Source organism: Taudactylus pleione, unplaced genomic scaffold, assembly GCF_031769625.1.
Source record: "Taudactylus pleione unplaced genomic scaffold, aTauple2 ptg000080l, whole genome shotgun sequence".
Lineage (NCBI taxonomy): Eukaryota > Metazoa > Chordata > Amphibia > Anura > Myobatrachidae > Taudactylus > Taudactylus pleione.
The window spans coordinates 5,689,535-5,717,365 of NW_028284482.1; the positions used below are offsets into that span (position 1 = coordinate 5,689,535).

Consider the following 27,831-nt stretch of genomic DNA (forward strand, 5'->3'; position numbering starts at 1 on the left):
AGAACACCAGGAGATAAAAATGTTCCATACTCCATGATATTTTTCTATCAGAATCCATCTTTCTGTGTTTTGAGTACATTTTCAACCCTACTGTCATAACAGAAAAAACTCTTGGCCTTAGGAATCATGGCTTCAACACTTACACCGTTAAGGTCATATGATAAAATGGTCCCTGATTTAACAGGTCCTATTTTAGAAGATGATGCCAAAACAAGCATGCTGCCATTTTGAAAGTATCAGTCTACCATAAGCTTCTTGGCTGGTTTGTTGCCACGGAAATCACATTCACCCCCTCTATTTATCTTCTCTAGAACCCATGGAAACATTGCTACCAGGCTGAACAGGTAAATTAGATGACATTTCCATGGAACCAACATGGTGTCTACTAAAAACATCTTTGGATCTTTGTCTTTTAGCACTGATACTGTACATGGTGCCATATCAACCCAACTGTCCACAAAAAACACTTGTCTGTGGTGTAGAGCATGCCTGCTAAAACAAAACTTCTTTCCAATTTTCCAACCCTGGAATGAACACCAGTGATATTGCTGGAACATTTTGTTCCACCCATTGGATGTTTTTTGTGCCTCCTTGATGGTGGATGTATGCAGGGCCGTAACTAGGGGGGGGGCTGAGGGGTCATGTGCACCGGGCGCCATCCTCCAGCGGCACCGGCCACATACTTCTTTGTGCCGGAGGTCTGCAGATAGAGACCTCCGGCAGTGGTGCGCGCTGGACAGGGGTCACTGAAAGTCGGCGCAAGATCCCGCCCTCCCTCCTCCCCTCGGAAGTTAGGGTAAGAGCTCAGGGGGGGGAGGAGGGGGCGGAGAGGGACGGCAGTGCTGCACTGCCGTCTAGCTATGACGCTGATGTATGCAATGCCATGGTATTTCCTAACTGAAATGTATAGCCTCTCTTCATAGAAGGGGTTCGTTTCTGATCATAAACTTTAACCATGCTCTCCGTTCTAAAACAACTGAGGGAAACCTCTGACTTCTCTGAAGACCAATTGCAAACAAACACTGTAGAGAAACAGGCTGGTATCCATCATCACAACTGGCCAATCCCAAATGGTGAAGGGATGACACCTGCCTAGGATATCAATCTGTAGCCAGTGATTGATGTAGCTTGGGAACAATTTCATAAACTGTCTAGACCAGTGATGGTTTTACTTTTTCCATTGCAATAAGAGCTTGATCTGGAACGTCCAAGAGTGGAACTGTGCACATTGCGACATCTCAAAGGTTGAAACCATCATCACTAAAATACAGATGAAAAATAAAACAGACATCTGTCTGATAGCCAAGAGACTTTATCAGTCTCTGTAATGTACACTCTGTTGTCTGGTGTCAAACAGCAGCTCTGGAAAAAACATTCTTTGGGTAAGCGCTAGGTTGGATTAACAGATAAGATGTGTTTGCTGGGGTAGGTCTGGTTCTGAAGGAGATCAATAACGAGCCTAAAATGGGTGGAAACAGGTCTAGGAGGAGGTTTTACAGGTAAAAAAAGAAAAAACTCCTGCTATCTGTAGCTTCAGATATAATAAGTGTCTAACCTTGGATCAAAAAGCACAGAGTCAGAGGGTAGAGCTTCAACAATCTTCTTAGACTCACTATCTGCTTTCCCACAATTTAACCAAAGTGTCCTTCTGGCTGACACAGCGAGAGATTAAATTTTGGAAAGGCCTAAAGCAGAATATATAACAGCTTCTCCTTAATACGATAAGGCTTCTCTGACCTGTTCCAGAATTCGTAACATATCTTCTCTAGGAGCACCAGACTGTAACCCATCTATAACCTGTTTTATCCACTTTTCTATAGCTTTATTTATCCAGGAAGACGAAAGTACTGCAGAGGAAGTATGGTCCCAGCAGAGACAAATATACTGTAGATACCACAGTTTCACATCATCTATTTGCTGCATCTTTTAAGGCCAAAGCAATGGAAATTGGGATTGGGGTAGCCTTAGATCAGTGATTTGTCTGATATGGGCACATAAACATGCACCTGAGTCTCCCATTTTTCCAAATTATTTAAAAAAAAAAAAGGATACAACATGGAAAACTGACTAGGGACTTGGAACCACCTGTTTTTCGCCAAGCTTCTTCCAGAATACTAGTGAGATGAGCTATAGAAGGAAACTGTGCCACTTGTTTTTTCCTACATTTAAGGAAATAAACACCTGAGTTTTTAGGTTCAGTAGGACTCTGAATATTAAAGACCTGTCTATTAGCTAATATCAGGTTGTGGTCATCATATTCCGATTTTTCCAAAATAGCTTCCCCATCGTCCAACAAATTATCAGACTCAGACTCTTCCAAACATTGAAATCTAGAAGTGGTAGAGAAAGTTGATGCTTCATATAATCTATCAACAGAACTTGCCATGAGAACATAACCTTTCTGAATGGAAGCCACCCAGAGGGGTCCTGAATGCGAGCCTGAGGACCCAGGGTCTCTGAAGAAGCAGGGGGCTGAGGAAAATTTCCCAGCTGAGAAACATTGCCTTCCTGAAAAGGAGGAGGAGTACCTACCAAACCAAATGTAATAGAATAAAAAAATAGATTTATTGATGTTGGTATGTGACAAGCGCAAATTAAAATATTGACTCATCACAGGAGGGAAAAAACCCTCAGCAATGAAGAGGTAAATATGTTCAGTATAGAGCAGGTAGAAAAAGTGAGCATGATGTGGGGTAGAGGCAGCAGAGAAGTTAGGAGGAAAAATAGAGACGATTGTCCTGCGGGAAGGAGACGCCCATTTTTAGCAGAGATCTATTTCCTAGGAAATTCAGCCTAGGCCATGGTTGCCGACTTTCTGGCTGCCCCTTCCGGGAGGGAATAGCCAGATCGACAGGGCAGGGGGTGTGGCCGGCACAAGGGGGTGTGTCCATACAGATGACGCCCATTTGTGAGCGGGGCGGGCGGGACCACGTGATCACATAAGTTTGGCCCTGCCCCCACTACACAATGCCGATATTACAGGCATTGTGAAGCAGGGGGCGGGGCCAAAATGATGCGATTCAGCTTGAATCGTAACACCACCCCCTCCCTGCTGCCGGGCTTTCACAGGTAATTGCGGGAGTGTCGGGGGGAGAGAAGGGGGGCTACGGCTGCCGAGAGGATTGCCTGCCTTTCCGGGGCCGGGAGCGGCATCCGATTTTCGGGTGTCTCCCGGATGAATTGAGAGGGAAGGCAAGTATGCCCTAGGCTGAACAGTCTAGGCAGGGGGAACCTCACATTGCAGGTCTCCCTACCATAGTGTCATCAGCCCTGGCTGTTCCAGCATAGTGCTGGCTAGTGAAAAATAGGGGGATGCACACAATCATCTCCCCCTTCCCTTCTAATTTTAGTAAATCTACTTAGTAAATCTGGGGTTTCTTCTAATGGCAAAAACATTGGTTGTCATTTGATATTCTATTCTATTCTAAAAAGTGTGGTTTCTCCCTGGTATTGAAATGACTAAATCATGTGCGTCGACCCCCGTGTTTTGGTTTTGGATCTCCTTGTTTTGGAGCTGGATTTGATTTTGCCAAAACCGCCCCTTCTGTGTTTTGGTTTTGGATCTGTATTTTTTCTAAAAAAAATCATAAAAATAGATAAAATCACATAATTTGAGCCTGTTTTTGTTCCTACAGTATTATTAACCTCAATAACATATATTTCCAGTCATTTCCAGTCAATTTTGATCAATTACAGCTCACAATATTGATTTTTTCATCTACGAAGACCGATGCCCAAGAGCTTAAGTCAAAATCAAACAAGCAATGTTTTACAGTGTTAAAGAAAAAAAATAGAAGCTAAGTTAGCTGCAGAGAAACAAAAAATTGGCAATATGCCATTTACTACACGAAGTGGCAAGGAAAAGATAAGGCCTTGGCCTTTATTTATGACTGGTGGTTCTGCATCTTATGATGATGTAAGCCCTTCTCCCTGTAGAAGTATAAAAAAAAAATTGAAATCGCTAAGGCACATGAACCAAAAGTCACAGATCCCAGAGTAGAGTCCAAGTGTGTACACGGTTGCCATGTGTGAGCCTGACCTTTATAATACTGTACTTGAACATAGTCCTTAAAATAGTCATCCACCATTCTCTGAATTTTGACCGTATCAGACAAAGTCACGGTAGACATGTCACTAATTGTAGACAGTTCTTTCAGACCCAACCAGAGGTCATTAGGTTTTGCTGACTGATCTGCATCACCAGCAGTGCGTCTCTTAAGAAAATTTAGTTTTTTCCTGGCAGCAACAGAAACTGAAGGAGGAGATGCTGCCATGTCACGTGCCACTGGAGCTGACAATTTTTCACCACCAGCTCTTTGCATCTTTTCAGATTTATGTCCGTCGGAAAGAAAGACACAAGGTATGACTTAAACTTAGGATCAAGTATGGTCACCAAAATATAGCAATCTAATTTCAAGAGATTGACGACCCTTGGATCTTGGCGAATCAAATGAAGGGCTTGAACTACAAGTCCAACATACTTAGCGGAATCACTCCGATTCAGTTCCTCCTTCAGTTTTTCCAGCTGCTTTTGCAAAAGTCTGAATAGGGGAATGACCTGACTCAAGCTGGCAGTGTCTGAACTAACTTCACATGTGGCAAGTTCAAAGAGTTTGAGAACCTTGCACAACACGGAAATTATTCTCCACCACGCTTGATTAAGGTGCATTCCCGCTGCTTTCCCTATTTCATAGGCCATTGTGTAGCCTTGGATGGCCTTTTGCTGTTCCTCCGTCCATTGAAGCATATAGAGGGTAGAATTCCACCTAGTTACTACCTCTTGCTTCAGCTGCTGGCAGGGCAAATTCAACAATACTTGCTGGTGCTGCAATCTTCGACATGCAGTTGCTGAATGTCGAAAATGTGTCGGGCCACCGAGAGAATTTCCTGCATGCCCCTGTCATTTTTTTTAAAATGTTGCACCACCATATTAATTGTCTGAGCAAAACATGGGATGTGTTCAATTCCCCCAGATGTAATCCTTGCACAATATTGGTGTCATTGTCAGAAATCACAAATCCCAAGGAGAGTCCAAGCGGGGTAAGCCATTTTGCAATGATTTCCCTGAGTTTTTCTAAGAGGTTCTCAGTGGTATGCCTCTTAGTGAAACTGGCGATACAGAGAGTAACCTGCCTCTGAATTAGCTAATATTTGTTAGATGCTGCTTCTGTTTGCACTGTTGGAGGCAATACACCTACCCAGTGGGCTATCACATTCATGTAATCTTTAATTTACCCTTCCCACTTAACCACAGATATGTGGACAAGTGGACAGTGGGCACAACGGCATTTCGGAGGACAATAACAAGGATTTTTTTCAATGTCCAGACTGGGAATTGCTGTTCTAGTGAACTGGAATCTAGAAGGGACATGGTAGCGGGGACACAGGACCTCAATTAACTGTCTAAAACCCACTGCATTGATGGCACATACTGGACACACATCTAATACCAGCATAGCTGTTATGGCGTCAGTAATCCGCTGTGCAACTGGGTGCTGTCATACTTGTTCCCCATTGCAAAGGATTGTTTAACAGTCAATTGTTTTGTTAAACTAAAAGTAGTCTTCTTCCTGGTCCCCTTCTGGGATGAAGATCAACTCACAGCAGCAGCAACAGGCCTAGCAGTCATGGATCCTTCTGAGGAATCACGGATAGGAGAGGAGTCAGTCATTCTTATGAAATTGGATGCAGGACTACTTCCGATCACGATTGAGGATGTTCATGATGATGCAGGTGTTGGTTCTGGAGATTGCAGGCACTTGGATCTAACAGAGAGAAGGGTGCAGCTAGGTGACACTGGACTGATTGTTAGGTATTTAGCCAAAGTTTCTGAGTTTGAAAAATATTTTGAATTTGATGAATGCGCTGCAAGTGACGTAACAGTGAGGAAGTTCCTAGATGGTTAAGGTCCTTGCCTCTACTCACTCTTGCTTGGCAAACATTACAGATGGATTGGCAACTGTTGTCCGGATTTGGGTGGAAATAATTCCACACATGAGAATTGGTTTTGTTTGTTTTTTGCCTCTCCATGACAACAATGGGTTTTTTCATGCCATGGGCAACAACTGTTGCCTGATTTCCAAAAACAACATCCTCGGCATCAACATCCTCATCATCCTTCTTAGCGCCAACTACAGAAATATCCTCCTCATCCTCCTGGTGCAATTCCACAGAAGCATCCTCGATTTCTACGTCAGCATGTTGACTTGTGCTGCTCATCCCCACATTTGCAGAGGACACACAAATGGTGGAAGGAGGATCCTGTTCAAGTACAGTATTATAAATGTCAGGCTCACACATGGCAACGGCGTACACACCTGGACTCTCTGGGATCTGTGACTTTTCTGAGCACGCAGTTGGTTCATGTGCCTTAGCGATTTAAATTTTTTTTTTTATACTTCTACAGGGAGAAGGGCTTACATCATCATAAGATGCAGAACCACCAGTCATAAATAAAGGCCAAGGCCTTATCCTTTCCTTGCCACTTCGTGTAGTAAATGGCATATTGCCAATTTTTTGTTTCTCTGCAGCTAACTTAGCTTTTATTTTTTTTTCTTTAACACTGTAAAACATTGCTTGTTTGATTTTGACTTAAGCTCTTGGGCATCGGTCTTTGTAGATGACGTTGATGGCCTTGCATCGTCATCAAGACTACTGGTAGCAGCTGTAAGACTGGTATGTAGTTCCTGCTCTCCTCTCACTGATCATCTTCCATATCAACAAACTTAAGGAGCGTACACACTAGACGATATGCTCCCTGAGCGATATCGTCTAGTGTGTCCCCGGCAGGGTGTGCTCAATGTCGTTCATGACATTGAGCACACCCGCTGAACCATATCATTAACGATATCGTTCAGCGCCGGGCTCTCTCCCCCATTCCCCAACATGCAGCAACCTGACGACATCGTCAGGTTTGCCCTGCATGTTTACTCGATGAACGATAATGATGAGCGACCCGCGGGAACATGCGTCGTCGTTATCATTCATCATTTTGATGTTAAAAATGGACGATAAAGTAGACGACTGAACGTTAATGATATCTTTATCGTTCAGTCGTCCACTTTAATCGCCCAGTGTGTACGCACCTTTACACTGCTGTCTGAACGGCAGTGTCACCGAACAATATTTTTTGGACCCTTGGGAAAGGCACCCCTAAATGAGGCAGTAGCCCCTTGATGAACAACACCGACAGCACCCTTTTTTTATGAACAACAAAGCACCCCTGCCGAGTGCGGACAGCCAACTGTAGAGTCACAAATACGTGGACGATAAACTGCAGCAGTGTCACCGAACAATAAGAGCGCAGCTAAGTTGCTAATCCATACACACACACACACAAAAAAAAGTACTTTTATTTTATTTTTTACACTGGGGAAGAGCACCCCCCTGTACAACACTGCACCCCATTATGGACTGCAGCCCTAGCCTGATGGACAGGACAAAAACACAGAGCAGCGGCCACAGTTAATTGACAGGACAAGTGACACAGCAGCTGCAGCACCCACTGAAGAAAGCCCCCCTTTATATACTGCAGCCTAAGCCCCTTTATGGACAACACAGCAGCAGCCTTCAAGTCAAGACCCCGACTGGACACACACACACTGAGTGACTGACAGTGGCTGACTATGTCTGCTAGCTTCTCTCTCCATAGCCGGATTTAAAATGGCGCCGATCGTGGGGACCTTTATATAATCCAAAACCCGCGAGAATCCGACAGCGGGAGGATGAAGCGTTTTGCCTCATTTTCGGATCAGAGTCAGGCGGGAAAACTCGAACTGGACTTGGATCTCGCCTCGGAACACGAAGTTCGGGTGGGTCCGGTTCTCCTCTAGTTGTCATAGGAGAGCATAGTTGTTTTTTTGAAAATGAGAAATAGATTGGATTGAGTTGTCACTGTGTGCATCTGGATTTGGGTGGCAAGAGGTCAGGTAAGGCTGAAAAAAAAAACAGAGGTTGTGGTCTGAGAGTGGGAAGGTCAAGTTGAGACACTACAGTTGGAACAGAAGCAAGAGAAGACAAGGTGGAGGGAGCGTCCATTGAAGTGGATTGGAGAAGAATGCCATACTGCTGCTTTTCACTCCTATTACCAGCACCTTAGGAAATGCAAGAATTTACTTGTGCATATCTCCCATTTGAGTAGTACTGTGCAGATTTGTGTACCACGAAAGAGACGTGGGAATGGTTTGGATGGACCTACCCATGCGAACTTGGGAATTGTTTGGTTAGATGTGGACATTGTTTGGCTTACTTTTGTCCAAATTTAGCTTTTTGAAGGAGCTGATTAGGGGCTTGAATCAGAGTTGTACACATATCACACAGCCACTGCGTCTGTGTATGCAGCGGCTGTGCAATAATATGCTAATGCTGCAAGAGGTGTCTTGTGTAAATAGATGCCTCCTGCCGGCTTCTCTGATCCACTGCTGCATCAGAGGATGCAGCATTGGATCATCTGCGTGAACTTTGGTCATCTGTATAACCCTCAAATTCATGTTGCTGAAGCCAGTGAAGCTGCGTCCAAGAATGCAGCCACTGGTTTCAGCACACCCAGAACACGAGGCTAGGAAGCTGCCTGTTGCCGCCCCGAAACGAATGCAGCATGCCATGTTTTTAGATCCGCGCATGCGCAAATGCCACACTGTGTATTGGAGATCTGGGGCTTCGATGTCTCTGGCAGTGCCCCAAAGCCGTAGCATGGATTTGTAGCCTACTACATCAATCTCCAATGCAGTATTTAGAATGGCCACAAGTTCATTTTAATATGTGTACCATACTTGCCAAATTTGGAGTTGCAGCTGATCACTGTGTGGTGCTTCTTGGCTTTAGACTCCATCCTCGTGGCATAATGCTGCAAACTGAAGGCCTGTTAACAGGGGGCATGGCAAAGATGATGCAATTCTCTGAGAATCGCACCCTTTTCATTCCAACTATTCACTACATGAGCAGATGCAGTAGGGTGACCTACTCTTCCGGGAGTACATGGTACACCCAACATATTTGGAAATCTTTTGTTGAAGCCGGATAATTGGCTGAGACAGGATCGGTTTAAAATTAGATCTGAGCGACGCCATTTTGCGAATGGCAATGAGACGCCATTTTGCGACTGGCCGCCCAGCGCCATTTTAGTGAAACTCGCCATTATAAGTACATACGGCGATGCTATTATTTAGTGTCGTGTGATTCCCACGCAATAGAAAGAAGTTAAAAGTCCTCACCATGTAAATACAGACAGTCACTAAAACATATAAAATGATTATCCCTGCATAACACATACCATAATGTACTCCACATAGTCGCACAGTGCTAATTAGCGTCTTTTCTCAATTCCCCAATACTTACACACTGCACACTTACATATATGGTTCCCTAGTATTAAAGTGTAATATTCAAGGTTTATTCAGTAATTATTAATGTTGTGAAATAAAGATTATTTGATATCTAAGGTTTAGTACATGGTAAGCAGATCGTGTTTGGTGTTGTACTGATCCACTGTGTCTCAACAGAATTCCAGCATCATCGGTGAGAAGATCGGAACATGTGTCTGCAAACTATGGACTATAGAGAGTTAAAACATTAAAATGTACTCTGTAATGTTAGCAGCTTAGATTAGCATGCAGCGGGAAAAAGGACACAAAGGGCCTGATTCAGAGCTGAACGCTCTGACCAGAGCGCTCGCCCTGAATCAGGGCCCTCCTACCTTTTTTTGGGGCGTCCTCATGGACGCTCCAAAAAAATGTAAAATGTAAAATTTAACAACAGCAGCGCTATTGTATCAAAACAAACTAAACAATTGTGGCCATTGATTTCAGGAGACTCTTCATTAATAGGTCTGCATAATTATAAAATTATGCATAGTTACCAAAGAGGCAGTAACCTCAGGGACCTGTTAGGTAAAACAGATGTCACCAGTAAAAATGTGACTACCAAGGGTTTCTTAAGCAAAAAGAGTCTACTTTAAATGCATAAATTGTACCACGTGTAATTACATGATAAGTGGAGACTCGTTCCCACATCCTCAGTCTGGTAAAATAATAAACATCTTACATTATGTAACATGCACTAGCAAGTATGTTATTTATCTTATTAACTGTCCCTGCAGTAAGTTCTATGTAGGGAAAACATTGAGGATGTTTAAGGAGAGGATGGCTCTCCATAGGAGTGCCATTCGTTTAGCGTTGACCAGGGGCAATTCAGATCAGCCGGTTGCTAAACACTTTGTGGAAGCGAATCATAGTTTGGCAGCGTTACGGTATAGAATTATTGACTATGTTCCCCCACTCAAACGAGGTGGGGATCGTTCAAAGTATTACTTCAAAAGGAATCCCAATGGATCTTTAAATTAGACACAATGTTCCCCAAGGGGTTAAACGAACAGCTTGGCCTAAATTGTTTCTTATGATGTGGGTTTAAATTATGGCAACATATTTCCAGACTTTTATTTATATTCATGCATTGTTATTTATCGTGTAATACACTGATGGCCTGTGTGGGCTTATCTGTCACCTTACCTAAGAAATGTAATGTTTTAATGCCTTTTCAGATAAATCATTTTGCAATATGCTCTGCATTGGTGAAGGGGTTAATGTAGGCACTGATTTTGATTGTGACGTCATCTCCAGCCGTGTCTGCGACGGGCAGGTGGGCGTCTTTGCACGTGTGGTGTATACAGCTTATAAGGTAAGCTAGTTTCTTATTGTTTTTTTGTATCCTGACAAAAGAACATATTAAAAGTTCTGAAACGTTGACAAGTACGAGCGGGCTGTGAAAGTGTTTATTACAAGTCGTCCTTGAGTGCCGCCGGGTTGACTGAAAATACTTATTTGTCCCTCACTAGAGTGAGAGGTAAAGCGGAAGGCACCGGACGCAGCTGCATTGTTTTGGTAAACAAGGAGTGCCAGTCGACAAAAATTTCTATGTACAACTGAAAGCGCAGTTATCCCGCAACTAAGAATCAGAGACGGGGCACCCATTACCACTGTATTTTCACTTGGAGCCGATACACCAAGATTTATTATCTTTATCTATTTTATTTTTTCATTTTTGTATGTTTTTTGATTTTTTCTATTTTTGTTTGTGCACATTAATTATCTGAACACCTGTCCTTAAGGAGGTGATGGCAATGGATCAAATGGAAGCTATCTCTACCTTTATACAGTTACAAATTGGTGACACATTTAGTTATTCAGAAGCAGAAGCTTAACAAATCTTACATGTGGAGCGCCTAGCAGAACAACATACTATTTCTAATGAGGACTTGTACAAGGAATGGATTAAATTGAAAAAACGGGAAACGGACTACAGGTACCATTGTATCACATTATCCGATTATTATAAATCTAAGAAAATTCCCACGTGGGTTTCGTATTAAGAACATCCCCACAATTGGACGTCATGATGTCAATTTTTGTAAAAAATGGGTTGCCATTCTTAACAAATGTTCCCTAGACTTAATCCTACTCGTAATAGAAGGGGCTACCAAAGAACTTAATGTTACCAAGACTAACCTGGCTGAGTTTGAAGTCAAACACAAAACAACTCTATCTGGAGATAGTAATACTAATTGGCTTGAAAAACTGAGTTGCCAAATGGACCAATACACGAAAGAACTTATTAAATTTAAACGTAACAAGATGGATATAGTCAATAGAGATTATGATACACATCAAGTCTATAATTGGCTGACGGGAACCAGATATCAGGATCGATGTCCACAAAAAATACGTAGATACAGGAATTACATTACCAACACTGAATCCTCTGCAGATTCAACTAATTCTGTCAGTGACGGGGAATTTGTGTCCACTCCGGCGCAACAGTCACAACACCCTTTAGGTGTAACAACAAGGGCCCTGGCATCTGGATCAAGAGAAATCGCACGAGGAGGTCACAACAAAACAAAAGGGAGAGGAGGAAGGAAACCACCTACACAACCAAAAATCTGATTTTCAATCTATCGGATCGACCATTATCGGAAGCTGAGGCATCGGTATTGAATAAAGGTCTTTCTTTCATCCCTACGGTTAATTTTGACCCCTTTCAGTGGCAAGTGGAGAATTTCAAATTAAACAGGTCCTTACGCATCAAAGAGTTTTTTTCAAAAGAATCAGTAAGTAAAATTACTAAGGAGTTAATTCCACCAAAATTAAAGGCCATACAACCAACATCGAGGGTCTATTGTTATACAAAATATGACAGATTATAAATCAGAGATTGAGCATCAATTGAAGGACCATTCTACCTATGTACAGCTCAAGGGAGATCCAACTACTATGTATAAAAAAGAATTGGAATCAATTATAGATACAGCAGTCAAAGAAGGCTTATTATCAACAGAATTACAAAAAGCACTTACTTGTGAATATCCAATTATTCCACTTCTCTATACGGTACCAAAAGTACACAAGTCTTTGTCACAGCCCCCTGGCAGACCAATTATCTCTGCCAGGGGGTCATTATTTCAACCGATTTCCATTTATTTAGATTTCTTCTTACAGGAATGTGTACAACATCAACCTACCTTTTTAAAGGACACGAGCACGTTGCTTAATATTTTGGAATACTTACCTCCGTTACTACCGGGACTTTTATTGTGCACTGTGGATGTGAAAAATCTTTACACCTGCATTGCACAAAAGCAGGGATTCAAGCAGTGCGAGAACTGATTACCAACAACCCTTTATACAAAGGACCAGATATAGGTTTATTCCTACAATTATTAGAACTTACTTTGACAAGAAATTATTTCTATTATGATGGAAGATTTTTTCTTCAAGTAGCAGGGTGTGCAATGGGGTCGGCGGTCGCACCTTCGTTTGCTAACATCTTTATGTTTTCTGTTGAACACAATGTCTTTTTCTCTAATACTAACATCAGTCAAAAATTATTTCTGTTTCTAAGGTACATAGATGATTTGCTGATTTTGTGGACAGGTACTAGGGATGATTTTCAAAACCTTATAGAAGATCATAATAAAAGAGATCATCCAGTTAAATTCACCTTTGAAATCAGTACTAGCCACATTAATTATTTAGATGTTCTAATTCAAATCAAACAGGGTAAATTATGTACTACGCTTTACAAAAAACCTACAGACAGGAACAATTTTTTGCATAGTGGAAGCTGTCATCCAAAAAATCTTAAATACAGCTTGCCTTATTCTCAGTTTTTGAGAATCTGTCGTATTACCTCGGACAGATTGGAAACAGTTAACCTATGTGATGAATTATGTATGAAATTCCAACAACGTGGTTATAATTTAGATACATTACAAAGACAGAAAGAGAAAGCTTTATCTATACCTAGACGAGATCTATTGAGACCCATCATTAAAAACAAAGCTACTAATAGATTGACATGGGTCAACAAATTTAACAACAGCAGCGCTATTGTATTAAAACAAACTAAACAATTGTGGCCATTGATTTCAGGAGACTCTTCATTAATAGGTCTGCATAATTATAAAATTATGCATAGTTACCAAAGAGGCAGTAACCTCAGGGACCTGTTAGTTAAAACAGATGTCACCAGTAAAAATGTGACTACCAAGGGTTTCTTAAGCAAAAAGAGAGGCTGCTTTAAATGCATAAATTGTACCACGTGTAATTACATAAGTGGAGACTCGTTCCCACATCCTCAGTCTGGTAAAATAATAAACATCTTACATTATGTAACATGCACTAGCAAGTATGTTATTTATCTTATTAACTGTCCCTGCAGTAAGTTCTATGTAGGGAAAACATCGAGGATGTTTAAGGAGAGGATGGCTCTCCATAGGAGTGCCACTCATTTAGCGTTGACCAGGGGAAATTCAGATCAGCCGGTTGCTAAACACTTTGTGGAAGCGAATCATAGTTTGGCAGCGTTACGGTATAGAATTATTGACTATGTTCCCCCACTCAAACGAGGTGGGGATCGTTCAAAGTTATTACTTCAAAAGGAATCCCAATGGATCTTTAAATTAGACAATGTTCCCCAAGGGGTTAAACGAACAGCTTGGCCTAAATTGTTTCTTATGATGTGAGTTTAAATTATGGCAACATATTTCCAGACTTATATTTATATTCATGCATTGTTATTTATCGTGTAATACACTGATGGCCTGTGTGGGCTTATCTGTCACCTTACCTAAGAAATGTAATGTTTTAATGCCTTTTCAGATAAATCATTTTGCAATATGCTCTGCATTGGTGAAGGGGTTAATGTAGGCACTGATTTTGATTGTGACATCATCTCCAGCCGCGTCTGCGACGGGCAGGTGGGCGTCTTTGCACGTGTGGTGTATACAGCTTATAAGGTAAGCTAGTTTCTTATTGTTTTTTTGTATCCTGACAAAAGAACATATTAAAAGTTCTGAAACGTTGACAAGTACGAGCGGGCTGTGAAAGTGTTTATTACAAGTCGTCCTTGAGTGCCGCCGGGTTGACTATATAACTATATATATATATATATATATATATATATATATATATATATATATAGTTGCAAAAAATCAGCGGCACTTGGAGACTGGAAAAAGATCATTTAATGTGTATCTAACACATGTCACCAACGTTTCGGGGCAACACGCCCCTTAGTGACTAAGGGGCGTGTTGCCCCGAAACGTTGGTGACATGTGTTAGATACCCATTAAATTATCTTTTTCCAGTCTCCAAGTGCCGCAGATTTTTTGCAACTATCTCTAGACTACGGAGGGCACTGGAGCACTGATATATCAGGACAGCAGAGTGCCGATCCGGTGGACTACTACTACTCTATATATATATATATATATATATATATATATATATATATATATATATATATATATATATTATGTGAGAGAGAATGTAAAAAGATATGGTGGCATTCAGTAAAAGGGAGGATTTGAGCTGCACTGCAGGGGAAGGTAAGTTTATGTCTGCAGGGAAAGGGGGGGGAATCGAGCTGTATTGTAGAGGGAAGGGAGGTTTCTAGCTGCAGGGGGAAGGGGGGGGATCGGGCTGCACTTCAGGGGAAGGTGGGTTTCTGTCTGTAGGGGGAAGGAGAGGGTGATCGGCTGTAGTGTTTAGGGAACAGGAAGGGAGGCGTTTAGCTGCAGGTGGAAGGGGGGAGGGTTCAGTTTGCCGGGGGAAGGGGCTTACAATCTGCACTGCAGGTGGGAGGGGGGCGGCTGGCCGCAGGGGGAAAGTGGGCGTCAGTGTGCAGTGGCAGTGGAGCTTATTTTGTTCTGCACTGCAGGGGGAGGAGGGCTTATAGTTGCAGGGGGAAGGTAGGGTTCATTGAAGGGAAGGAAACAGACGCATTTGGGCTGCAGGGAGGAGGTATTTGGGGAGGGAGGGTTGCAGTGCTGACTGAAAGCAAGTCTCGTGACATGTTGGTGCAGCATCCCACGAGACCTATACTGTAGCTCCGCAGTGGCTGAACGGTCAATTTAGCAGGCTTGAGGACAGACCATAGAGGCGATATAAGACGCTGCCCTCCCCTCCGGCTCTGCAGACCGCGCAACTGGCAGTACTCTCTCACTCTTAAGAGCAAGAGAAATACTGCCAGTTTGTGGTAATCCGGATCTGCGCGGTCTGTAGAGCCGGAGGGGAGGGCAGCCGAGAGCAGCAGGTCCCGCTAAATTTGAGGGAATCTAGATATGACCTACCTAAGCTTTTAAACAGGCGGGGGCACCAGAAGGACGTCAGCCAGGGTTCCGAAGGGGACATAAGCTCTATCCATCTAATAGTCGAGGAGCTGCAGTGCAGAAGCTACGGGACTGAGCCTCTCCACCAGGGGTCACTCTCACTTCCGGGCCTGGCAGGAAGGTTGCTCTGGCCGCACATTAAACCAGTCTGTCTGTGATATGTTGCCTCACTGCCGTCACCAGGACCCCCCTCTCGGCACTGCCCGGACCGGCCCATCTGGCATTTGCCAGAACTGCCCGATGGCCAGTCCGGCTCTGACGAACAGAGAGAGTAGGCAAGTATAGTGTGCACTCACAAGTGGTAGACATGACAGTCAGCATTTTCAAGGCACTTTTCCCAAGTCTTTATTGCACTAAAAGACTGTTACATAAATATATTTGCCAGGAGACAAAGAAGCATGAGCTAAAAAGACAGAGGGCCTGATTCAGACCCGGTCGCAAGCGCTCGCAACCGGGTCGATGGTGGCCCAGAGCGCATGCGCACGACGGAGACCCGGATAACGACGGGCAATCCGTTGCTCCAGGTATCGTACCAAAGGGGTCGTGCTGTCGATGTTGAGTGACAGCACGCCCCCATTGGTGGGTGGGCCCAGGGGAGTGGCCGCCCAAACGGAGGTGTTCCCATGTGAACGCCTCCGTTTAGGGTCGGCCCCACTGACATCACGAGTGATGTCAGTGGGAGAGATTTCGGCTCTGTTAAAAGCCGAAATCTCTCTGGGGCTTGCGGCAACGAGACCCTACCACAAGGGTCTCGTCGCAAGCCCGATGGTCGCGATGGTCTTCACCATCGCGATCATCTTCCTGGCCGCTCGCTATAGCTGTGGGTGGTCACCCACAGCTATGCGAGCGGCTAGAAGGCCGTTCTAAAAAAAAAAAAAAAGAACGGCCCTGATTCAGAGCGAGCGCTCTGTCAGAGTGTCCGGCTCTGAATCAGGGCCAAAGTTCTATAGATTCTCAGAACTACCTCATGTCTTTTGTAGCTATAAAACACTTGTGAAAATAAGTGGCCATTCCTTTGTAGTGCTTCTGGGGTGTTTTCAGAGCAAATAAAAAAAAAAAAAAATGACAGCTTTAATATATCAGCATTTGTACACTAAAGCCATACTTGCCATCCTAGGTTCAGCAAAGGGAAGGATGGAGGTGGGGCGTGCCTGGGCAAAGTGGCTGGGGTGGTGGGCGTAACAACACCATTGCGTCATCGTAGCCTTAACCCCTCTACACAATACTGCAATTACCGGCATTGTGAAGCAGGGTCACGTGATTAAGCATGAATCGCCCTTCCAGAGCACCCACTTCACTTGGGCAGACGGCGGCCGACTCCGGGAGGCTTGCTAACTCTTCCGGGCTGCCAGGAGCGCCACTCGATTTTCAAGAGCCTTCCGGTCGTTCCAGTAATGTATGCATGTGCGATTAAAGCACTGATGGTTTTGGAGATTGTAAACCACCATACATCAATTTTAGGACCTGAGAAAAGGAGTTATACCTTTCTTTTAAAACAATTCAACAATATTTAAAAGGAAAATGGTACTGTCCTTATATACTCCAGTTTAATACGGCAAGATTCTGATGCATATGCATCTGCATACACACATTACAGCCAGGGTGGAAATGCGATTCTATGGCAGTATTCTGAGCCATTCACATCTTTCTGTATGCAGTGCCCCAGCAGCTTCATCTGCAAACACAGCACTCATTACTATCATCGTCATTTACACTTACCCTATGCAGGAGATACAGCATACACACTGCATAAGCATAGGTCACAATGGTGAGTAACTCTGGCAACAAGCCCATGACATGCCTAGATGATAGTTCTCTTCTGTGCATACACACTGCATAAGCACAGCTCAGAATGGTGACCGATGTTGCCAAGGAAAGATCTAATAACATCGGAGATGTATGTAAACCATCGGGTTTGCGTACATCTCCGAATCAGTTGTGAAGGACAGTGTTGGCAGACAGTGAGAATAGCATTTAGCATAAGGTGCCCATACACGGGGCGTTTTTTCACACGATTTGGCCGTTTTCGACTGATCGTAACGGCCAATCATGTGAAAATTAATGTTTTCATACACGATTACGATGCGATGCGCATCCCCGGCGTCGTGGATCGGCACTGTAGATCAGGTGGTTTTGCAGAAAAATTGCGACCCATCGTGTATGATTTGACACACATCAGACGCACTTTTGCTGCAGTACGATGCGATACCCTCATCCATTTTGTGGCAGACGACGGGAGAAGAGAAAGGAGCATCGTCTATAGCGGAGTGTGGCTTTAAAAAAGTGAGTATATCACCTGTACACCCTGACCCACCAATGCAAAGCCCTGCCATGCCAATGTGTATTTTAACCCTTGACCCACCAATGCATACCCCTGCCCACCAAAGTGTATTTTAACCCCTGACCCACCAATGCATAACCCTGCCCACCAAAGTGTATTTAACCCCTGACCCACCAATACATACCCCTGCCCCCCAAAGTGTATTTTAACCCCTACACCACCAATGCATTCGCCGGCCCCCCAAAGTGTATTTAACCCCTTACCCACCAATGCATACCACTGGCACCCCAAAGTGTATTAACCCCTGCACCACCAATGCATACCCCTGCCCCCCAAAGTGTATTTAACCCCTGATCCACCAATGCATATTCCTGCCCCCAAAAGTGTATTTTAATCCCTGCGCCACCAATCATACCTCTGCCCCCAAAGTGTAGTTAACCCCTGACCCACCATTGCATACCCCTGCCCCCCAAAGTGTATTTTAAACCCTTGACCCACCAATGCATACAGAAAAAAAAAGGGATTTGCCCTCCAGCAGACTGCAGCAAAATCAACAAAAAATACTTAAATCCTACACATCTATCCTTTACACTTCACTATCACCTTTTTTTTCCCCTTTTCATGTGGTGCCCTGGAGATGGTCCTTGGATGGAATTTTTTGGGGTACCTTGCTTCTCGGACGTGAACCCCTTAATGTTAGGGACGCCAGTATAGAGGAGCCTTGACGATGGCCTGGCGCTTATTCATATATTTGCAAATGTATGTAACTAATACCTCTGAATCTCTAATATCATGTAGGATTTAAGTATTTTTTGTTGATTTTGCTGCAGTGTACTGGAGGGCAAATCCCTTTTTTTTTCTGTGTTCAGTGGAAGCCCCGCCCTTTACAAGCACCTGTGCTATGTCATTAAGCTGATAAGAGCGACCACCATACTTTTTGTTTGCAGTCTTGAGAGGCATGAAGGGAGCCAGCATTGGGAGATTGTGCTGGTCCTTATAGTGCCATGTGGAGGTTTCTGGGGTACCTCCAAGGTGAGTCAGCTCTCATCATATACATGTGCTGTTATTATGCAGTACACCAATTTGTAATTATATGACCCAGAGTGGGTGCTACTATTATGTAGCAATAATTATTTTGGGGTGAGCGTTTGGGAGTGGGGCCCCCGGAGTTGTTCTGGCTGGACCTTTTTCAGGGCATCACCACTTAATTGACATAGATATTTTTTATCACTTTTCTAATTGTTTGTTTATTATTTATGTAATTTTAATTATTTCTTATTTCATTAACACTTATTGATTTATCTTTACACATCTATCCATTTTACTTCACTATCACCTTTTTTTTCCCCTTTTCGTGTGGTGCCCTGGGGATGGTCCTTGGCTGGAATTTTTTTGGGTACCTTGCTTCTCGGACGTGAACCCCTTAATGTTAGGGACGCCAGTATACAGGAGCCTTGACGATGGCCTGGCGCTTATTCATATATTTGCAAATGTATGTAACTAATACCTCTGAATCTCTATTATCATGTAGGATTTAAGTATTTTTTGTTGATTTTGCTGCAGTGTGCTGGAGGGCAAATCCCTTTTTTTTTCTGTGTTCAGTGTAAACCCCGCCCTTTACAGGCACCTGTGGTATGTCATTAACCCCTACGTCACCAATGCATACCACTGCCCCCAAAGTATATATAACCCCTGACCCACCAATGCATACCCCTGCCCCCCAAAGTGTATTTTAACCACTGTGCCACCATTGCATACCCCTGGCACCCCAAAGTGTATTAACCCCTGACCCACCAATGTATATCAAAGGTTGAATTCACCGTTTCAGAAAAATATTACACACCAAATAAACAAACAGCATTTATTGTGTCAAAAGGTAATAGCTCTAAAAAATATATTTTTTTTACAAATGTTCAACTTTAAAACCTACAACAATTGAACTTTTTAAATATATATTTCCCCAACAGTAATGACAAGTGCAAGAGAGAGACAGCTTGTGACGGGGTGTGTGGCGAGTGAAAATTCAGCACTACCGTAATAAAATCAAACACAGTGCTGCAATCCAGGAGCTAATTGCAATTAGCAAGACCTTTCATCCTGATGAAGATGTCACAGTGGTGTGGGTCAAAAAAAAAAAAAATACAGAATCTCTGCACTTTATATGTGAAGGAGAAAAGGAAGCAGGAAGAGTCCCGGGCATCCAGAGCAGAGGCAGTTGACACCTATACCAGTACGTTGTGGTACTTTGTCCTCCTGCCAAGGTACTGCCCCCACTCCATTGAAGTAGGCCAGATATTGCTCCCTCACCTCTTTAGCTCTCGCAGTTCCTGGTGATGAAGCGATTGAAGGTAGGGCTACAGAGAGCATTGGGACGGTTTCCTCCGGTTGGTCCGGGTCGTCCGGCACTGCTGTGTCTGATGTCCTCTGGTTAGAACTCTTTTTCCGTAGGAAATTATGGAGGACACAGCAGGCCAAAACAACAGAATCTGTTTTGTCCATAAGCAAGTTAATTGAGGAATGGAAAACCCGTAACCTGTTACATAGTTTGCCGAATGTGTTCTCCACTATTCGGCGAGCCCTGCATAGTCTGTAATAAAAAATGCACTTCTCTTTTGTAAGGCCTTGTTGCACATACGGCTTCAGCAAATGCTCATGTAGAGCAAACGCCTCATCAGCCACAAAAACATAGTTTAGGCCGTGCTTCGTTTCCGTTGCAGATGGTAAATTCAGGTGGTTGGAGCTGAGTCTCTCATCGAAGAGGGTTTGCTTAAAAGAACCCCCATCCGAAACACGGACATTTTTGCCCACATTAACAAAAATAAATTCATAATTGGCGTTAACCACCGCCATGAGCACTATGCTGTTAAATCCTTTAAATTATAATAAAAGGGGTTGTTCTCCCTAATCTCCATCAGCATGATCATATGGGAGCGGCTCTCCCTCCTCATCAGCCACTCCTTGGTCCAGCAAGACCGCATCCTCCTCCTCTCCTCAGGCCCTACACCTTTCAGCCTCAGATAGCCATAGGCTAGCAGAAGCTTATGGCGATAAGAATCCATCAGAAAAGTAGAGAAATAACACACTTTGTAAAAGGCAAGCCTTAAGAGCAAAGCAAAACACACTAGCAAAGTACAGCGTCCAACAGGGTATAAAACCAAGCCTCATTAGTCACTGAGCAGATCTAAAATGGATGCTGCCTTTTATACCCCCTAGATAAGCCCTCCCCTTTTGACATTCCAACAGATTCATTGTGTATGTATTTGCTGCATATGATTGATCGTAAACGATTTACAATCGTTTAAGATACATCGGATCGTATGGTCGTTTGTAGAATCTCACCATTTCTAAACACAAATTGTACAGAATGTCAAGGGAAGAATTTTCAAGGGAATCTTATGCGAGATCGGATCTGATACAAATCTCCTGGGGGCCTTTAGTCAAGGGCCATGTAAAGTGAGGGCTGTGGATAATAAAGGAAAAGTATGGCAGTAGTCACACTTCCCAGCCCCCAGCATAGTAAGTGGTTTATGTGTACAGGATCAGCTTAGCCAGCCTCTGGACCTCATTCAGACCTGCTCGCAAGCGGGTCGATGCTTAGGCCCTGCGCACGCGCAAGCCCCAGACCGAGAGAGAAATTCTCTCGCTCCGGAGCTCACTACAAAAGGGGCAGCTGTCGATGGTGATCGACAACTCGCCCCTTTTTGTAGGCGTGGCGGGGGTGGTTTCACAAACGGAGGCGTTCCTTAAGGAACGCTTGCCATTTTGTGGACGGCCACACTGACATCACCAGTAATTTTGATCGAGCAGGAAGCTCCCTGGGGCTTGCGGTTGCCGAGACCCAACCTTAGGGTCTCGTCGCAAGCCCGATGGTCGAGATGGTCTTGACCATCACAACCATCACCCTGGTCGGTCGCTAAAGCTGTGGGTGCTAACCCACAGCTTAGCTAGCGACCAGGAGGCCGCACTTCAAAATACAAGCGGCCACCCTCATTCAGAGCGACCGCTCGCATTTCACGACCGCCTCTAAATGAGGGCCTCTGGGCCTGATTCAGAGCCAGACGCTCTGATAGAGCGCTCGCTCTGAATCAGGGCCGTCCTTCTTAATTTTTAGAACGGCCTCCTGGCCGCTCGTATAGCTGTGGGTGACCACCCAAAGCTATAGCGAGCGGCCAGGAAGATGGGCGCGATGGTGAAGACCATCGCGACCATCGGGCTTGCAACAAAACCCTTGTGGTAGGGTCTCGTTGCCGCAAGCCCTGGAGTGCTTTCGGCTCTATCAGAGCCGAGAACACTCCCACTGACATCACTTGTGATGTCAGTGGGGCCGGCTCCAGACGGTAGGCGTTCCCATGGGAACGCCTCCGTCTGGGCAGCCACGCCCCAGCACGCCCACCAATGGCGGTATGCTGTCACTCAACATCGACAGCACGCCCCCTTTGTAGCGAGACCCGGAGCGACGGTTTGCCTGTAGCTATCCGGGTCTCGCGCATGCTCAACACTCGCGGGCAGGTCTGAATCAAGCCCTCTGTCTGTTATACAATTATGGCAGGAAGCACTAGTCAGTTCAAACCTGATGACATTACATTTGTAACAAGCTGGTGATGGTCTGACCTAGAAAGAGAACTGCATAAAGAGGACTCACCCAAAACAATGGGAACTGATTTCAAAGAGTACTTGTTAGGTTCGTTCACGGTATATTACAGTGTATTTAAACAACAGTTAGATGTATTATGTGTACAAATAGACCCTTAGGGTTAAATACACACATAAGTATACAAAGGAGGATGTTTCCTTCACAGAAAAAGTTAATGCAAATGCAATCTATTGCAATAATGACTCTCATACCTTTATTTGCTGCCTCCTCTGCTTCTTTATACATTCCCAGAAAAAAATAGGTACACGCCAAATTCACCAAGACATCAGGATTACAACCTTCTTGTTGATTTACAAGTTTAAACACCTTTAAGAAAAAATACAGATGTTATTGCTATGCAATAAGTAAATACTTACATAGTTTGCAAAACTCTTTCCTTATCTTGTATGGACTTATATTTAAATACATGTTCAAGAGAGATATGAGCGGACCCCATGTTTTGGTTTGGGATCTAAATCTTCCTCGTGTTTTGGTTTTGGCAAAACCACCCTCAAATAATTTGGTTTTGTATTTCATTCAAAATGTAAAAGAAAACAGCTTAAATCATGTCATTTGGACCTGTTTTTGTTCCTACATCAATAACAATTAATTTCCAGCAATTTCCAGTCAATTTTTGACCACATCACAATATTGTTTTCGCCAATAATGGACAAAGGCAGCAGCGAGCTGGCCGGCTACACTAAGCGACAGAGCAGCTTCAAATTGTAAAGCGCAACGGAATATGCTGCGCTATCTAAGAAATATATATAATAAATAATAAAATAAATAAGCAGCACAAGCACATGACCGTTTAAAGCACACTTATGAAACATAGTGGCACAACAGTGGTAGACAGAAAGAACTAATAATCTAAAAGTAAAAGCCTAGTAGAAATTAGAATATATTAGCAACACACTTCTCATAAAAGGCCACTAGTTTAGATGCTGCTTCTAGCAGCAAAATTATTACATTTAAAAAAAAAAAAGTTTGGGGCCCTCCCCCACATCAATAACCAGCCATAGACCTCTGAGCCTGCTCTACTATTGGAAAATAGGGGGAAATAACGGTGTGGGGTTCCCCCTAATATCCAATAATCAGCACCAGGCTGAACCAGCGGGGGGGACTGACGCTATAGCAGGTAGACTTACAGCATGGGGTCCCTCTGCCATTTGTCAACCAGCTCCAAACTGGTCAGCCCAGGACTGGAATGCTTCAGAAAGTGGGGATCCCACAAATAAACTGGGGTCCCCCTTCTCAAGGAACTACCAGCCTTGGTGGCAGTGGGTGTTTATAGCAATAAAATAGTAGCTAATATTGTGGACAAGTCCCAGGAGGCCAGCCCTGGCATGATCGCACTTGTGGAACAACAAGTGCCAGCCTGGACATTAAGGGCCCTCCTGGTACATGGACAGCGAAGGTGGTGATCCTTTATTAAAAAGAAAAAACACCAAATATAAATTTACCAAACCTTTGGGTGGCCCCCTCTTCCATCCATCCAGACATCCATATGTCTTGGTAAAATAAAAAAATGCAAACCCGATCCCATCACAGACAGCACTGCTCTATGGGCCTGATTCAGAGCTGGACACAATGGCGATTACAGATGCAGGTCGAGAATTGTTTGTCATCGCGTATACACTACCATTCAAAAGTTTGGGGTCACCCAGACAATTTTGTGTTTTACATGAAAACTGACTTTTATTTATCAAATGAATTGCAAAATGAATAGAACATATAGTCAAGACATTGGCAAGGTTAGAAATAATGATTTTTATTTGAAATAATAATTTTGTCCTTCAAACTTTGCTTTCGTCAAAGAATGCTCCTTTTGCAGCAATTACAGCATTGCAGACCTTTGGCATTCTAGCGGTTAATTTGTTGAGGTAATCTGAAGAAATTTCACCCCACGCTTCCTGAAGCACCTCCCACAAGTTGGATTGGCTTGATGGGCACTTCTTGCGTACCATACAGTCAAGCTGCTCCCACAACAGCTCAATGGGGTTGAGATCTGGTGACAGCGCTGGCCACTCCATTACAGACAGAATACCAGCTGCCTGCTTCTTCCCTAAATAGTTCTTGCATAATTTGGAGGTGTGCTTTGGGTCATTCTCCTGTTGGAGGAGGAAATTGGCTCCAATCAAGCGCTATCCACAGGGAATGGCATGGCGTTGCAAAATGGAGTGGTAGCCTTCCTTATTCAATATCCCTTTTACCTTGTACAAATCTCCCACTTTACCAGCACCAAAGCAGCCCCAGACCATCACATTACCTCCACCATGCTTGACAGATGGCGTCAGGCACTCTTCCAGCATCTTTTCACTTGTTCTGCGTCTCACAAATGTTCTTCTGTGTGATCCAAACACTTCAAACTTCGATTCGTCTGTCCATAACACTTTTTTCCAATCTTCCTCTGTCCAATGTCTGTGTTCTTTTGCCCATATTAATCTTTTCCTTTTATTGGCCAGTCTCAGATATGGCTTTTTCTTGGCCACTCTGCCTAGAAGGCCAGCATCCCGGAGTCGCCTCTTCACTGTAGACCAGCGATTTTCAACCGCTGTGCCGCGGCACACTAGTGTGCCGCGAGCGGTTCCCAAGTGTGCCGCCGGGAGATGCCCCCCACAGCTGTATCTATTTATTTCCCTAACTTTGTGCCGGGGCAGCGCTGAGCTCTTCCACGTGGCTCAGCCGCTGCCCAGGCCATACCAATGGAGACGCGGCGGCGTGACATCATAGGTCACGCACGCCGCATCGCTGTCCCGCCTGCACAGTACTTCACACTGCTGATGAGCAGTGAATGTGACTGCTGCAAGCCTGCACCAACCGGTGCTGAGGAATTGAAGGATCTGCCCCGTGGGGACCAATGTGCGTGTTTTTCTTCATGGGGGACAGATGGTGTGCCTTGGTACCTTAAAAATTTTTTTCGGTGTGCCGCGAGTTCAAAAAGGTTGAAAATCTCTGCTGTAGACTTTGATACTGGCGTTTTGAGGGTACCATTTAATGAAGCTGCCAGTTGAGGACTTGTGAGACGTTTATTTCTCAAACTAGAGACTCTAATGTACTTGTCTTCTTGCACAGTTGTACACCAGGGCCTCCCACTTCTCTTTCTACTTAGTTAGAGCGTGTTTGTGCTGTTCTCTGAAGGGAGTAGTACACACCGTTGTAGGAAAAGTTCAGTTTCTTGGCAATTTCTCGCATGGAATAGCCTTCATTTCTAAGAACAAGAATAGACTGTCAAGTTTCACATGAAAGTTCTCTTTTTCTGGCCATTTGGAGAGTATACTCAAATCCACAAATGTGATGCTCCAGATACTCAACTAGCTCAAAGGAAGGCCAATTTTATAGCTCCTCTAACGAGCACACCTGTCTTCAGCTGTGCTAACATAATTGCACAAGGGCTTTCTAATCATCCATTAGTCTTCTAACACGCTTAGCAAACACAATGTACCATTAGAACACTGGAGTGATGGTTGCTGGAAATGGGCCTCTATACACCTATGTATATATTCCTTTAAAAACCAGACATTTGCAGCTAGTATAGTCATTTACCACATTAACAATGTATAGAGTGTATTTCTGATTAATTTAATGTTATCTTCACTGAAAAAAAACAGTGATTTTCTTTAAAAAAATAAGGAAATTTCTAAGTGACCCCAAACTTTTGAACGGTAGTGTATGAATAAGCCGAACTGCGCGTGCGCAGTACTTGCACTGTGACTACGGATGCACAGAGGAAGCCAAAGCGAGTGACAGACTGTCAGCGTTTGCGGGTGGTGACGGGGGGTGGTCTGAAAAACACAGGCGTGTCTGTCTGTTTGAATGCCACTTCATGGGCGTGCATAAATCAGCCCATGCAATCTTCTATGCAGCTCTGCGTGTCAGGAGAACTAGGTAGGTCAGACCTGTCGCAAGAGCAAGATGGCTACTCAATGTGCGTCGATGTTACCGATATTTAGGCACGTAAGCGACAACGTACGTATATGAAAAAGCAGCAGTGGGCGTCCTTATGTTCATATAAGCTTTGCAACCATTAGCATATTTTCACAGCTGCGATCGCATAACCATCAGTCTCTAAATCAGGCCCTATGTGCAGTGCCTAAAGCCGAATGATCACTCCCACTGAAATGAAAGGAGGAAGAACAGATTGGTTTGGGCATAGGTTTAGGAACTGTCTGTCATGGCTTCAGATTTGCATTTAATATTTTAAAGTTGACCTGTCACATTTGTTTTTTCTTTAAATGGATAGTAACAAATCATTATCTACTGTAACGTTTTATTATTTCTAATTAGCAGGGATAAAAGTGTAGTCATAACCTTGTGTTTCTGACCATCTCTTTCAATGCAGAGCAAATACTGGCATTGACTTGGTTCCCTTCTGTATTCTGTGGTATCAGAGCTTGCACTTGAGAGTGCTTTACAGCCACAAAGATGTATTACCCTGTACTGTGTTCGGCATTAGGTGAACATAATGTTGAATTGTGGAAAGACCATGGACACAGCGTGATACATTCTTCATCTATACCTTACATACTGATAAGGCTGTTCTCAAAGTGATATTCTGATACACTATCCAGAGACCTGCTCATGCTGCATTTACCATTTAATGAACACAACTCAGGGTAATGCACACTGAGTAGCTATAGAGTGGCCTGTGAATTAACATGACACTCTGCTGGTCCTGCATTTTAGATATATCTCACAAGAATGCTCCATGGATTTGTCATTTGTTATTTAATACTGATAAACTGATGAGTGACCTTTTTCTTGTTCTGTCTGCCAGAATTAATGGTCAGCATTGTTCATGTATAGCCAAGTACACAGAAGTATAACGGATGTAATTTTCAGTATTTTTTTTCTATATTGTATGTGCCGTTATGAATACTGCATGATCATAAGGGATGTAGTTAATATACCTACACCCGGCTGATGAAATCCCGGCGCCAGGATGCCACTACCCGCCTAGAAGACTGGCGCCGGAATACCGACAGTAGGTGACATGCAGAGCTGGAATCCCGACCAGCCAGAATGCCAAAAGTAAGTATAACAGGGCTGGTTAGGACTTAGCCGCGCGGGGGAGGGTTAGGTTTAGCCATCACGGGGGGAGTTAGGGTTAGGTACCCCCGAGGGTGAGTTAGGCACCAATTGGGGGGGGGGTTTATACACTAAGGTGGGAGGGTTAGGTTTAGGCACTAACGGGGAGGGTTATGGGGAGGATGGGGTGGGGGGTTAGGATGTAGGAACACAGGGTTAGGGGTA

The 27,831-nt window shown here is 43.9% G+C and overlaps 1 protein-coding gene across 1 annotated transcript in view; it reads right to left on the bottom strand.

Annotated features, from left to right (window-relative positions):
- IFT56 (intraflagellar transport 56) overlaps positions 1-27,831 on the bottom strand; it is a 128,375-nt gene that overhangs the window by 85,155 nt on the left and 15,389 nt on the right. The window contains exon 4 of the mRNA XM_088468117.1: positions 22,791-22,905. Coding sequence (XP_088324243.1) covers positions 22,791-22,905 — 115 coding nt within the window. The remainder of the gene's footprint in view (positions 1-22,790; positions 22,906-27,831) is intronic.